At 42.3% G+C, this 12,482-nt stretch overlaps 1 protein-coding gene across 2 annotated transcripts in view; it reads left to right on the top strand.

The window, feature by feature from the left end:
• The window catches only part of PGM3 (phosphoglucomutase 3), a 33,935-nt gene that overhangs the window by 6,257 nt on the left and 15,196 nt on the right, over positions 1 to 12,482 (top strand). For both annotated transcript variants that reach the window (XM_075202698.1, XM_075202699.1), the window contains 3 exons: positions 5,521 to 5,588; positions 5,775 to 5,908; positions 6,754 to 6,949. In XM_075202698.1, the coding sequence (XP_075058799.1) occupies positions 5,521 to 5,588; positions 5,775 to 5,908; positions 6,754 to 6,949 (398 nt within the window). The remainder of the gene's footprint in view (positions 1 to 5,520; positions 5,589 to 5,774; positions 5,909 to 6,753; positions 6,950 to 12,482) is intronic.

The following is a 12,482-nucleotide window of genomic DNA, read 5'->3' as shown; positions in this document are numbered from 1 at the left end:
GGTTTTTAGCATTTAAACTGCCACACTAGCAAATTGCATAAAACAGTCTATAATCTAGCAGTGTAACCAGCGTAAGGATAATCAATGTTCTTTTATGGGGAAACTGGTTAATTATGGATAACTTTTGCCAGCGCTATTTTGAAGGTTTATAATACCCCATTCATACTGCACTAAAAACCCGGGTTTTTGCCGTGGAATGCCCAGACGACCCGGGTTGAGGTGCAGTATGAATGGTCTTGGATCTAATTCCCTCGTCATCAGACCCGGGTCTTTTGGTGGGGTAATTTCTGGGTCTGCCCCGGGAAGCCTGCACTATGAATGGTGCAACCCGGGTTTTTCAACCCGGGTCTCGCCAGACACAATGTTAAAGTAAAAAAAAAAAAGAGAGACCGAAAAAAACATCACAATAAGAGCCAATCGGTGCTCCTCTTGTGATGTTGCCATGGAGACCCCGGGCAGACCCGTATTTAGTATGAACGAAGTCTATTTGGGATTTTGACTCCGGGGGAGCCTCCGTCCCCCTGGCAATATCCCAGGTTCATATACCCGGAATATATCCTGGGCGGCAGTATGAAAGCGGTAGAAGGAACTGCTGTACATGGTGATCAGCTTCTCAGCAACAGCTCTTGCACTCCCACTCCGGTTATTGACGAGCACCTCCATGCACACACGCCAGAGCGGCAGTACCACTTATTCTTTCTTTTTTTTTTTTTTAATCACAATGATTATAAAATGCTCAATTACTCTTTTGTTGTCAGGTTAAAATATGTCAGATTGCTCCTTCTCTGTCACATGTCCCTTGTGACCGCTAAAGGCCTATCCACTTCAGCCTTTCTCACTGTAGTGATTGATTGCTATGGATGTGTTCAAAGCGACCATCTGACAGAAAAAATGATTGCACCAGATATGTGAATATTATGCAGGGAGGTAGTTTCCTTTTAGTGTAATATATGGCTTCCATTAATTCTGTGTTTGTTCTATAGGGGTGCTACTACAAAACTGATAGAGGTAGCTTAGTGGTTAGCACTTTGGCCTCACAGCACTGGGGTCATAAGTTCAATTCCTGACCATGACCTTATCTGTGTGGAGTTTGTATGTTCTCCCCGTGTTTGCGTGGGTTTCCTCCAGGTGCTCCGGTTTCCTCCTACACTCCAAAGACATACTAGTAGGGTAATTGGCTGCTATCAAATTGACCCTAGTCTGTGTGTCTGTCTGTGTGTGTGTTAGGGAATTCAGACTGTAAGCCCCAATGGGGCAGGCACTGATGTGAGCGAGTTCTCTGTACAGCACTGCGAAATTAGTGGCGCTATATAAATAAATGGTGATGATGATAGTTTAGTTTATGTAGTGCACTTACAGACGGTTTTCTTTGTTACATTCACAATATATTATATTTAATATCCAGAACAGAAAGTATTAAAAAAAAACGATAAATAGACTAAACCGTAGGGCTGTACAGGAAAATAATATCACATTAAGATAGCGAGACATCAGGATTGGAAAGATAAGATATCATCAGAGGGGTGTGTGCTGTAGGGGGTGCACAGTTAGATTACAAGATCCTAATCTAGGAATGGGGATATATGGGCAGTCATGACAGGTCATAGTGGCCTGATCTTATCAGTATGCATAATTCTCATTATAATTGTTCAAGTAGAGATAATGGTGGGGATTCAAATACTTTCATGATGGTTTCCTGAATTTCCGTTGGTAGAGACTCGATGTACAGGTCCCATTTCATATAAAAATTTCTCCACTCCCCTCTCTGTCTGGGAGAGTAGCCCTCCTGTCAAAATAAAGTACCTCTAACAGGTCCGGTTTCAGAGAGTGAAAAAAGACATATCCAGTATCTTCAAATTATTTTGTTTGGCAACAGTCACTATGACTATTAATATTGGTGTGATATTAACTGTGGCAAGGTGAGGCAACCAAGCCTGAAAATTTGCAAACTGGAGGCCTCTGTGACCTTTTTGTAAGGAAACTGAAACTAGTATTCGGAAATACCATCACCTTCCCCCAGAACATAGCACTTTTCCTACAGGACCAAAAGTTGTGGTAGAAGGCAGCATCACCTCGTTTATTTTAGGCATTGTCCTGTCTCAGTGAGTACAATATGTTTGAGCTGGCTTTGTGATACATATGCCCTGTTGAGCATTTTCAGATGTATTTCCTTTAAATTAGCCTATATAAGAGTTTTCATTATTCACTTGAAATGGTTCAAAAGAAGACCTGTGTCTTGTAGGGTAGGTATGTGCCTTTGCCATGTATATAGCATCTTTGACCAGGTATGGGTTGTCAGATGATATTAAATCATCATACAGGTATCTGAGCCTATATTTATTTCTAGTGAGGAAATGTGATTCCAGCGTATCGGGTGTCCAGTAAACAATCTTATTGTGGGTAATGGACATTGCGTAATGTCAGGCTTGGAGATACATGTAAAATTGATTGTTAGGTAAATTTTTCTTCTTGCTGATGAAAAATAACTAACTTTAATTTGATCTTCCCGGATCAAAAATAATTGTTTTTAGCAGCCATCACCTTTTTTTCTTCCACTCGAGGAAAGTGATGTTGTCCCCACTGAATGTAAAAGCCAGGTTTCCCAAAAAGTAATGTATTTAGCAGTGTGTGGGGGAAAAAAAAAAAATCATTATTTTTTTTAAATGATCAAGTAAACAAATAAACCAAGTAAAAACAATAATACAAAGTTCTTTTAAAATACTGTATCTTTAATATATTCAATGTAAATGACTTGACAGTGTCATCAATCATGGCATGCACAGCAAACTACACACAAATCACAACACAAACTGCAAAAGGAAAGAAACGGCAATGATGTTAAAAGTTACAGTAGTTGGCAATTGCCTTGCCTGATACACATTATGTTTATTGAACGGCTTAAAAAAACCCACAAGTTTTGCAGCTTTGTCAGTACTCAAGTGCTTTCTCCGTTTTGACTGCACCAACCCAAATGTGGAAAATATTCTTTATACTAAAGCTTGTGATGCAGCTGTTAGCAATTTCTCTACTGCTACCATTATATTTTCATTACCAGCTACAGTTTCTGAACCAATGTGCATTTTGCACCAGTCTATTGGTACCACTATTGAAACAACATTGTGTTCAAACAAGAGGTCATTAAACGAGGTTGCTTTTACAGTGATAAGTTCCTTCTTTCAACTGTCCTTTCACTCTGAATTTGAAACACTGGTGTGGTGTGGGGTGGTGTTTCCCTCTGGATTCTGGAATTATCTGTTTATTGTCTGGACTTGTCTGTTTCCTGTGTCTCTTTGTATCACGAGTCATGATTACATTTTGTAATCTATATCTAATAAGGAGATTGGGCGGTAAGAGTCTGCATCCGTAGGATCTCTGCCAGGTTTGTGGAGGACTTTGATGATTGCACTAAAGTGCAAGGGCAGTGGGTAATCTTGCATAATTGAAATAAAGAAACCGGTCAGGGTGTTTGCCACTTGGACCTGTAATATTTGATAAAATCCCCACCCATAAGTGGCGGCTTAAAGGACTTCAGATGTTTTATCATATTAAATACTTTCTCCACCGTAATTGGAGCACCCAAAGTGGGTCTTTGACCTGGGCTAATTCTATCTTATCCCAAAAAAAGCAGTCTTGGCATTTCCATTAATAGGCTGTTGACTGTACAGTTGTTGGTAGAAATCCTTTAGGATGTTTATAATGTCAACTCTCTCATGTTTAAATTCACCATGTTTGTAACGTAAACGTAAATTTGCATTGGGTCTATCCCCTCCTAAGTAAGATTGAAAGGAGTCTCCCTGATTTATTCCCATGTTTATAAAATTTAAATTTGCCTCTATTGACCTAGTTGGTCCCCAATTGGATATAATTTTCCCTTTGGCAACAGATGCTCTAATGTCCAGAAGACGAATCCGCTTTCACGTTATGGAGCGCATCAGTTAATCCCTTTTGTGCCGCCAGATATGCCTCGGATTGGTCCCTTTTGTATTGTTTAGTGTAGAAATTTTAATTTTAATTTCCCCTCCCTGCATCGCCATGACAGTTTGCCAAAATAAGGCCGGGCTCATCTGATGGTCTTGGTTACTGTGGAGATAAGTGGCCCCAGCTGATTCTAACATATGTCGGAATTTGACAGTGTTGGCTTGGTATGCCAGCAATTTCCAATGTCTGTATCCACCAAATGGGCGGATGATCTGATAACCCGATAGGCTCTATTTTGGTTGACAATGTCTTAGCAGAGTTTTGAAGATCAAAAATTAGTCAATACGGGAAAATGTGTTATGAGCTGCCGATAAACATGTATGGTCAGAAGTTATAGGGTTTCTCAATCTCCAACTATCCACAACCTGGAGTTGTGTTATGAAAAACTTACATTTTAATCACGTTGTATCATACATAATGGTTATGGATTAGAAGTCTAATGCACTAAATCTTATTTATTGTGCCACAAGCTGCTCTGAGTGCTTTATTTTCTTTGCATACGGTATGTGTATAGCGCATCAATTTTGAATTGCACATTGGTGTAGTAAGTATTATGAGCATAAATGCAATTAATTGAATTTGAGAGGTATGATTGGTGGTTAAGGACTATAGATTTGAAAGATGTTGGGACCATGGACTTTTCTCTCCTCAGATGTTTCTGAGGTTTTTGAGTGGGAATGCTTTGTGTATTGTTGGAGGCTTGTGGATCCGGCGGTGGAGTTATTGAGGTGAAGCCTACTTTTTGTAGTGGATTCTGGGATTCTGATGAGGTGTTATATCTCGGGAGGTAGTTATAGGCCTAAAGGTCTCTCTTTGGCCAGAGTGGTTGATGAAATGTCCTGACAAGTTTGTGAATGTTCACAAGGTCTCGTTAGTGGTGAAATGGTGGAAATGTAGTATGACATCTCTCAATTGTCTTGTGATTTAGGCCTAATTGCCCTATGGAGACAGGCAAACAATAGATGCTTTTTGGGTATTTCTGGGGCTCGTTTGTTGGTAGGCCACTATATCATTAACTTCTGTCTCCTTTAGTCTGATTTACAAGGGTAATAAGTATAGCCTTCTGTACCTCAGAGTGCATTGAAGATCTTAATTACTTTTTGCCCTTGTCCAAGAGATAAAATATTTTTGGGTAATTGGGACGGAATCAACTTCCTCGAATTGTGATTCTTCAGGGGTATGGGGAAAGATAAATTTTTCTGGTCAAGTAAAGTTGTAAATATAAGGAAATATAAAGTTCAAAATCATATTCTCTGTTAATTCAATTGAGCTCAGCACATCAAGAATCTAGTGCTGTAACATGAGAAACGTGGTCAACGGAGGACGCTGACCAATGTAGACACTTGCCTTTATTATCGTACATAGTACACAGAAGATATTGCATAATTATTTGTGTTGAAACTAAAATTCCATTGTGTACAATGGCCATATTAAACATTTACACTTCAATTGCATATGTATTTCTTAATACTATGCATTTGTTTTTTAAACTTTTTAGAAATCTGTTCACTCAGTTTGTAATTTTCATATTTATATCCACAGGCCAAGCAGTGAAGACCTCTCCTGTGCTGTAATAGATGGAGTGACTTCCCTGGAATCAAAATACCATGGTATGTAAGAAGTAGAACCACAGTAGCTGGCAATGGATTACATATACAATAAGATGGCAGCGTTCAATCTGTATGTATCTTTGAAGTACAGTAATGTCATATATCCTAATTGTAGCTGTCTTTACATGGCTGCATTTGCAATTGTAAATTTAGAATATTAATAGTCCTCCATTCTTTTCTTTCAAGATTATGGTCTAGTGACTACACCGCAGCTGCACTATATTATCTGTTGCCGCAATACAGATGGACGATATGGGGAACCGTCAGTTGAAGGATATTACCAAAAACTGTCAAAAGCGTTTAAAGAATTAGTCAAACAGGTAATTATTTTCAAATGATAAAAAATGAAGACTCTACGTTACAAACATGTTACCAGGGCAATGTCGGCATGACTTGGCGTGTGCTCTGAAAAATGGAAACTCTGGTCAATGTCAAAATGGGTGGTAAACATTCGCCACATCCTTAACACTGGAATTTTTTTTTATTTTTTTTTAATCAACTATTTTCCAAGAGAATGATCAATATGAATTTTCAAAAGAGGAAGCAGAAGGGCGAGAGTAGAGTGCGGATCAGATGATACGATACAAAAGACGGCACAACAAAAGCAAACAAAATGGCTCTGTACAAAAAGCAAGGTGCTCGTTAACTAATAGTATATAATATTACAAGCCAGTTAAGGAGAAAGATGAAAATATATAAAGGCATAGGGGTTTTTTTCCAAACAGAAGTCCAAGCTGTCTTCTGACTAGCTCTAGTCTAAAATCCTTGCAACAACGGCTTATGGCAAAATTAGTGATTTGTGGAATTCCTATATTACATCTGAAGACCAACAAAGGACATAACTATTGAGAGCAGCATCTGTATCGGGCATTTAAGGGATTGTTCAGTTGTCCTTGTTTTTCAAGGTGGACACTGTATAATCATTTTTTTTTTTTTTTTTTTTTTTATTCTGACTCCATATTTACTTATGTATACTTATATTATCATAATTAATACAGATATTTTCTTATACCAGTTTTACAGTGCATTGCGTTTAGCATCTAAAAGAAAGCGGTGGGTTTAAATCTTGCCTACCTTCTGCTTCCAGGGAAAAAAAAAAAAAAAAGATCTTAAACAATCCACAAGGGAAACTGTTAGGTAATGACACTATAACTTCTGTCCTTAGTGTCATGGTTGTGGAGCTGAACACAAGTGTTTGAACGTAGATGGAGCTAATGGCATTGGGGCATTGAAGTTAAAGGAAATGGAGCAGTACATTCAACCCATGCTCTCTGTAAAGCTCTTCAATGATGGCTCTAAAGGGAAACTGAACTGTATGTGTGGAGCAGACTATGTGAAAGTCCAACAGAAACCTCCTGAGGGTAAGGACCTGCTTCTCATACTGCAAGCCAGATTCAAAACCCAGTTATTAATGTAATTTACTGTGCGTAAACGCATTCTATTTTTGTTTAAAGTTGCTTAATACTGATCTGGTCCAAAATATATACATGTTTACTTTCATTTGTACAGTGGTGCTGGAAAGTTTGTGAACTCTTTAGAATTTTCTGAATTTCTGCATAAATGTAACCTTAAATGTGTTCAAGTCCTAAAATATCATCATCATCATTTATATAGCGCCACTAATTTCGCATTCGCATCCGTCCCTGCCCCATTGGGGCTTGCTGTCTAAACACACACACACACACACACACACACACACACACACACACACACGCTTCAATTTTTTAGTAGCCAATAAACCTACCAGTATGTTTTTTGGAGTGGGAGGAAAGCAGAGCACCCGGAGGAAACCCACGCAAACACGGGGAGAACATACAAACTCCACACAGATAAGGCCATGGTGGGTAATTGAACTCATGACCCCAGTGCTGTAATGCAGAAGTGCTAACTACTACGCCACCGTGCTGCCCATAAATGGATAAGTAGAACCCAATAAATCAGAAAACACTTTTCCATTAATTTATTAATCAAAATAACCCAATATTACATGTCTTCGTTGGAAAAAGTATGTCAACTTATGCTTTCAGTAACTGGTTTAACCACCTGGACTTCAACAATTGCCGTAATCATCTGATTGATCAGTCCTGCACATCAGCTTAGAGGAATTTTGTCCCATTCCTCCTTGCAGAACTGCTTCAACTAATGGCTGTTGATGTGCTTTCTTACTTGAACACCCCGCTTCATATCCTGCCACAACATTTTGATTGGATTAAGGTCTGGCCTTTGATTTGGCCATTCCAAAACACAAACTTACTTCTGCTGTAACCATATTTTTGTAGACTGCTTTGTGTGCTTGCGGTCGTTGTCTTTCTGTAAGACACCTGCAATTGTGCTTTAATTCACCTTTGTATACACTGACATTCTCCTGTAGAATTTGCTGGTACAATCCAACACTCATAGTTCTATCATTGATGACAATCCATTCTGGTCCCGTGGCAGCAAAACAGACTTCACCTCATGATACTGCTACCACCATGTTTTATGGTTGAGATGAGGTGTTTGTGTTGGATTGCAGTGTTTGGTTTTCTCCAAGCGTAAGGTTTCTCCTTTAATCCAAAAAGTTTTATTTTGGACTTATTCCTCCACAGAACATTCTTCCAGTAGTTTTTTTGACTCATCCAGGTGGTCTTTAGCAATTATTTAATGTGCAGCAATGTTCTTCTGGGAGAGTACATGCTTTCTCCTTTGCTATCCTCTTATGCACGCTATTCTTGGTCAGTGGTGGTGAGTTTTCTCAATTTGTACGCCATTTGCCTGATATAGGATTAAAGACTGAAGTCTTTAGAAATGTTTTTTTCCAGCCTGATGAGCATTATAAACTCTCTTTCTGAGGTCCTTGGAAATCTCCTTTTGATTGAGGTATTGCATGTGTTCTCAAACCAGTACGATGAAGACCAGTCCAGTCTTGGTAGTGAACTTTTGTTTGTTTTTTTTTGTTTACCAAAAAAAGAACAGGGCCACCCAAACTCATACCCGAGTGTCATTCCTTATTCTAATTATCCCCTTAACTGAATTGACAATCCTAGAGGTTAACATTTTTTTCCAACAAAAAAATGTATTGTTTGATGAATGAATGAAACACTATATCGTTTTGAATGTTGTTTGATTTATTGTATTCTCTCTACCTATTTATTTGACTAGGATGGTTAACTAAACACATTTAGGGTGGTATTCAATTGTTAACGTTAACGAAAAAAAACGTGTGCTCAAAAAATATTACCGTTTATACGGTAATATTGCGCGCGAAAAGCGTTAATACGGGTAGTTTACTCGCAGAATTTCAGCTCGCTGCTCAGGGAGCTGCGAGCTGAAATTCTGCGAGTAATTACCGTATTAACGCTAAGATTTTTTGAGCGCTCGTTTTTTTTCGTTAATGCTAACAATTGAATACCCCCCTTAAGGTTGTATTTATGCAGAAATTCGGACAAATCTAAAGGGTTCACAAACTTATAGCACCTCTGTATAGGGTAAGAATGGTTTAAATGACCATTAATGAGAGCGTGTCAAGCAACAATCTTACACTTTTAAGCGCATGGCTGTTTCCTGCATATACATGCATGTTCATCCTCATTAAACATCTTCCCAACTTCTTAAAGCTTGGCTCTATTAGACCTTACAAATCTGAACCCCTTTCTCTTATCTGTACTATTTCTTTCTATATTTTAATTCGTGTGCTCCCTTAAATTGGATATATCTCCAAGAATTACCACACTCTTATTCCATAATGGACTCACAACTCAAGGTGTCATTTTATCATGTTGTATTTACCTTTTTTTTATTCTGTCTTCTCCTCTTCCCATTGCCACTTACGGTATTGTTGCTTAAAGAGAGGAGAAAAACAAATAAAATGAAATTGTTCTTTAAACATGGCCCTAGCCTCTAATTTTAGAGACAGATTAAAACGTTTATACAAAACTTTTCTCCCACATCCAGTTAGGGGACATTGTGTAGTGAGATAGGCATGTGGCACTTTAAGCAAGTTGTTAATTAGCCCTGATTCCTCCCCTCTATAATCCTTTTCCTGTTTAGGCTTCAGTTTAGTTTAAATTCCCCAGCATGTAGGACGTTTTTTTTAGTTTTTATTCAAAGTTCAGCTTGCACCAGACTTTTTGTGCGTGTGAGGCGCCCATGCTGCGGGAGATGTCCGCACCAGTGCTCACTAAGTTTGCAGTATTATTATTATTAATATTATTATTAATATTTATTTATAAGGCGCTACAAGGCATCCGCAGCGCCGTACAGAGACAAACAAAATCACAATACAATGGGAGACAGCACAGTACAGTAAACACAGCAACTCAGTACGCTCAATGCACAGCTAGAGAGGGCGGGGAAGGGGGAGGGAGGATCCGAAAATGACGGGGCCCAAGAAGGGGGGCGTGGAAGACAGGGAGACCCCCAGGGGGGAGGAGGGAGCGAAAGTGGATGTGGGGTGGAGGACCTTTGAGGAGGAGGGCTAAGTAGCTGGAGAGCAGAGTTAGAAGTGGTGGAAACAGGAGGAGAGATGGCCCTGCTCAGAGGAGCGTACAATCTAAGGGGAGGGGTGGACAGACAGAGAGACGCAGGGGAGAGAGGGAGAGTAGGGGGACAGAGGCAGAAGATAAGGTAGGAAGTTAAGTGGGAGACAGAAAGGCTTTAAGAAAAAGGTGGGTTTTTAGGGCCCGTTTGAAGCTGGATAGATTAGGGGAAGTTCTGATGGAGGGAGGGAGCTTGTTCCAGTGGAGGGGGGCAGCGCGGGCGAAGTCTTGGATACGCGCGTGGGAGGAGGTTATAAGGGGGGAAGAGAGGCGACGGTCAGAGGCAGAACGGAGAGGGCGGGATGGAGCATGGATAGAGAGGAGGGTGGAGATGTAGGGTGCAGTGGAGTTGGCGAGGGCCTTGTAGGTGAGTGTGAGGAGCTTAAAGAGGATTCTGAAGGGGAATGGGAGCCAGTGAAGGGCTAGGTAGAGGGGGGAGACAAAAGAGGAGCGGCGAGAGAGGAAAATAAGGCTAGCTGCAGCGTTAAGGACGGATCGAAGGGGATCGAGATGAGAGTGGGGGAGGCCAGTGAGGAGGAGGTTGCAGTAGTCCAGGCGGGAGATGATCAGAGAGTGGATAAGGCATTTGGTGGCATCTTGGGAGAGGAAGGGCCGGATGCGAGCGATGTTGCGCAGCTGGAAGCGGCAGGATTTAGCAAGAGAGAGGATGTGGGGGCCAAAGGAGAGAGAGGAGTCGAGGATGACACCAAGGCAGCGAAGTTGGGGGACAGGGGAGATAGAGGTGTTGTCGACAGTGATGGAGAGGTCAGAAGGGGATGGGGTATGAGAGGGAGGAAAAACTATGAGCTCAGTTTTGGCAAGGTTAAGTTTGAGGAATCGAGAGGACATCCAGGAGGAGATGGCAGAGAGGCAGGCGGACACCCTAGAGAGGAGGGAGGGAGAGAGATCAGGAGAGGAGAGGTATAGTTGAGTGTCGTCAGCGTAAAGGTGGTAGCTGAAGCCGAAGGAGCTGATGAGTTCACCCAGGGAGGAGGTGTATAGAGAGAAGAGTAAGGGTCCCAGAACAGAGCCCTGAGGGACCCCGACTGGAAGGGTGGATGGGGGGGAGAGAGACCCAGAGGTGGTGACAGAGAAGGAATGGTGAGTAAGGTAAGAGGTGAACCAGGACAGGACTGGGCCGGAGAGGCCGAAAGACTGGAGGGTGTGAAGGAGGAGGGGGTGGTCAACGGTGTCAAAGGCTGCAGAGAGGTCAAGGAGGATGAGAAGGGAGAAGTGGCCCCTGGCTTTTGCAGAGAGGAGGTCATTGGTGACTTTAGCCAGGGCAGTTTCAGTGGAGTGGAGGGGGCGGAAACCAGACTGGAGAGGATCAAGGAGGGAGTATTCAGAAAGGTAGGAGGTGAGACGGCTGCAGACGAGCCTCTCAAGAATTTTGGAGGCAAATGGGAGAAGAGATATGGGACGATAGTTCGAGAGAGAAGTGGAGTCGAGATTAGGTTTCTTAAGAATGGGGGATACGAGAGCATGTTTGAAGGAGGAGGGGAAGATGCCAGTGGAGAGGGAGAGATTAAAGAGGTGAGCGAGGTGGGAGCAGGTGGTGGGGGAAAGGGAGCGAAGAAGGTGGGAGGGGATGGGATCCAGGGGGCAGGTAGTGGGGGGGGATGATAAAATGAGAGAGTGGACTTCCTCGCCGGTGGTGGGACGGAAGGAGTGGAGGGGAAGGTGGTTGGGGGGGGAGGACAGAAGAGTGGGAGGGGTGGAAGAGAGAGTGGAGGAGGAGATTTCAAGTCGGATGGCCTCGATTTTAGAGGAGAAGAAGGAGGCGAAATCAGAGGCAGTCAGGGAGGAGGGGGTGGGGGGAGGGGAGGGGGCCAGGAGAGTGCTAAAGGTGGCAAAGAGGCGGCGGGGGTTAGAGGACTGGGAAGAGATGAGGGATTTAAAGAAAGATTGTTTAGCAAGTGAGAGGGCAGAGCTGTAGGATGAAAGGATGAATTTAAAGTGGAGGAAGTCAGCCAGGGAGCGGGATTTTCTCCAGTGACGTTCGGCAGAACGGGAGCATTTTTGGAGGAAGCGGGTAAATTTGGAGTGCCAGGGTTGGGGTTTGGAGCAGCGGGGGTGGACGGAGTGGGCAGGGGCAACTGCGTCCAGAGCGGAGGTGAGGGTGTGATTGTAGAGGGAGACCGCCTGGTTGGGGCAGGCCTGGGAGGAAAGGGGAGAAAGGAGGGTATCGAGAGAGGAGGACAGAGAGGCAGGGTCAAGAGCATCGAGGTTGCGTATGGACAGAGTAGGTTTGGGCAGGGGGAGGGGAGCAGGAGAAGAGGAGAGAGAGAAGGAGAGGAGATGGTGGTCGGATAGAGGAAAGGGAGAGATGTAGAAGTCGGAGAGATTACATAGGTAGGAGAAGACAAGATCAAGGGAG

The sequence above is a fragment of the Mixophyes fleayi genome, chromosome 3 (genome assembly GCF_038048845.1).
Source record: "Mixophyes fleayi isolate aMixFle1 chromosome 3, aMixFle1.hap1, whole genome shotgun sequence".
Classification (NCBI taxonomy): Eukaryota; Metazoa; Chordata; class Amphibia; order Anura; family Limnodynastidae; genus Mixophyes; species Mixophyes fleayi.
Note: the sequence above shows the minus strand (reverse complement) of the source record. Positions and strands in the feature narration are given on the sequence as shown.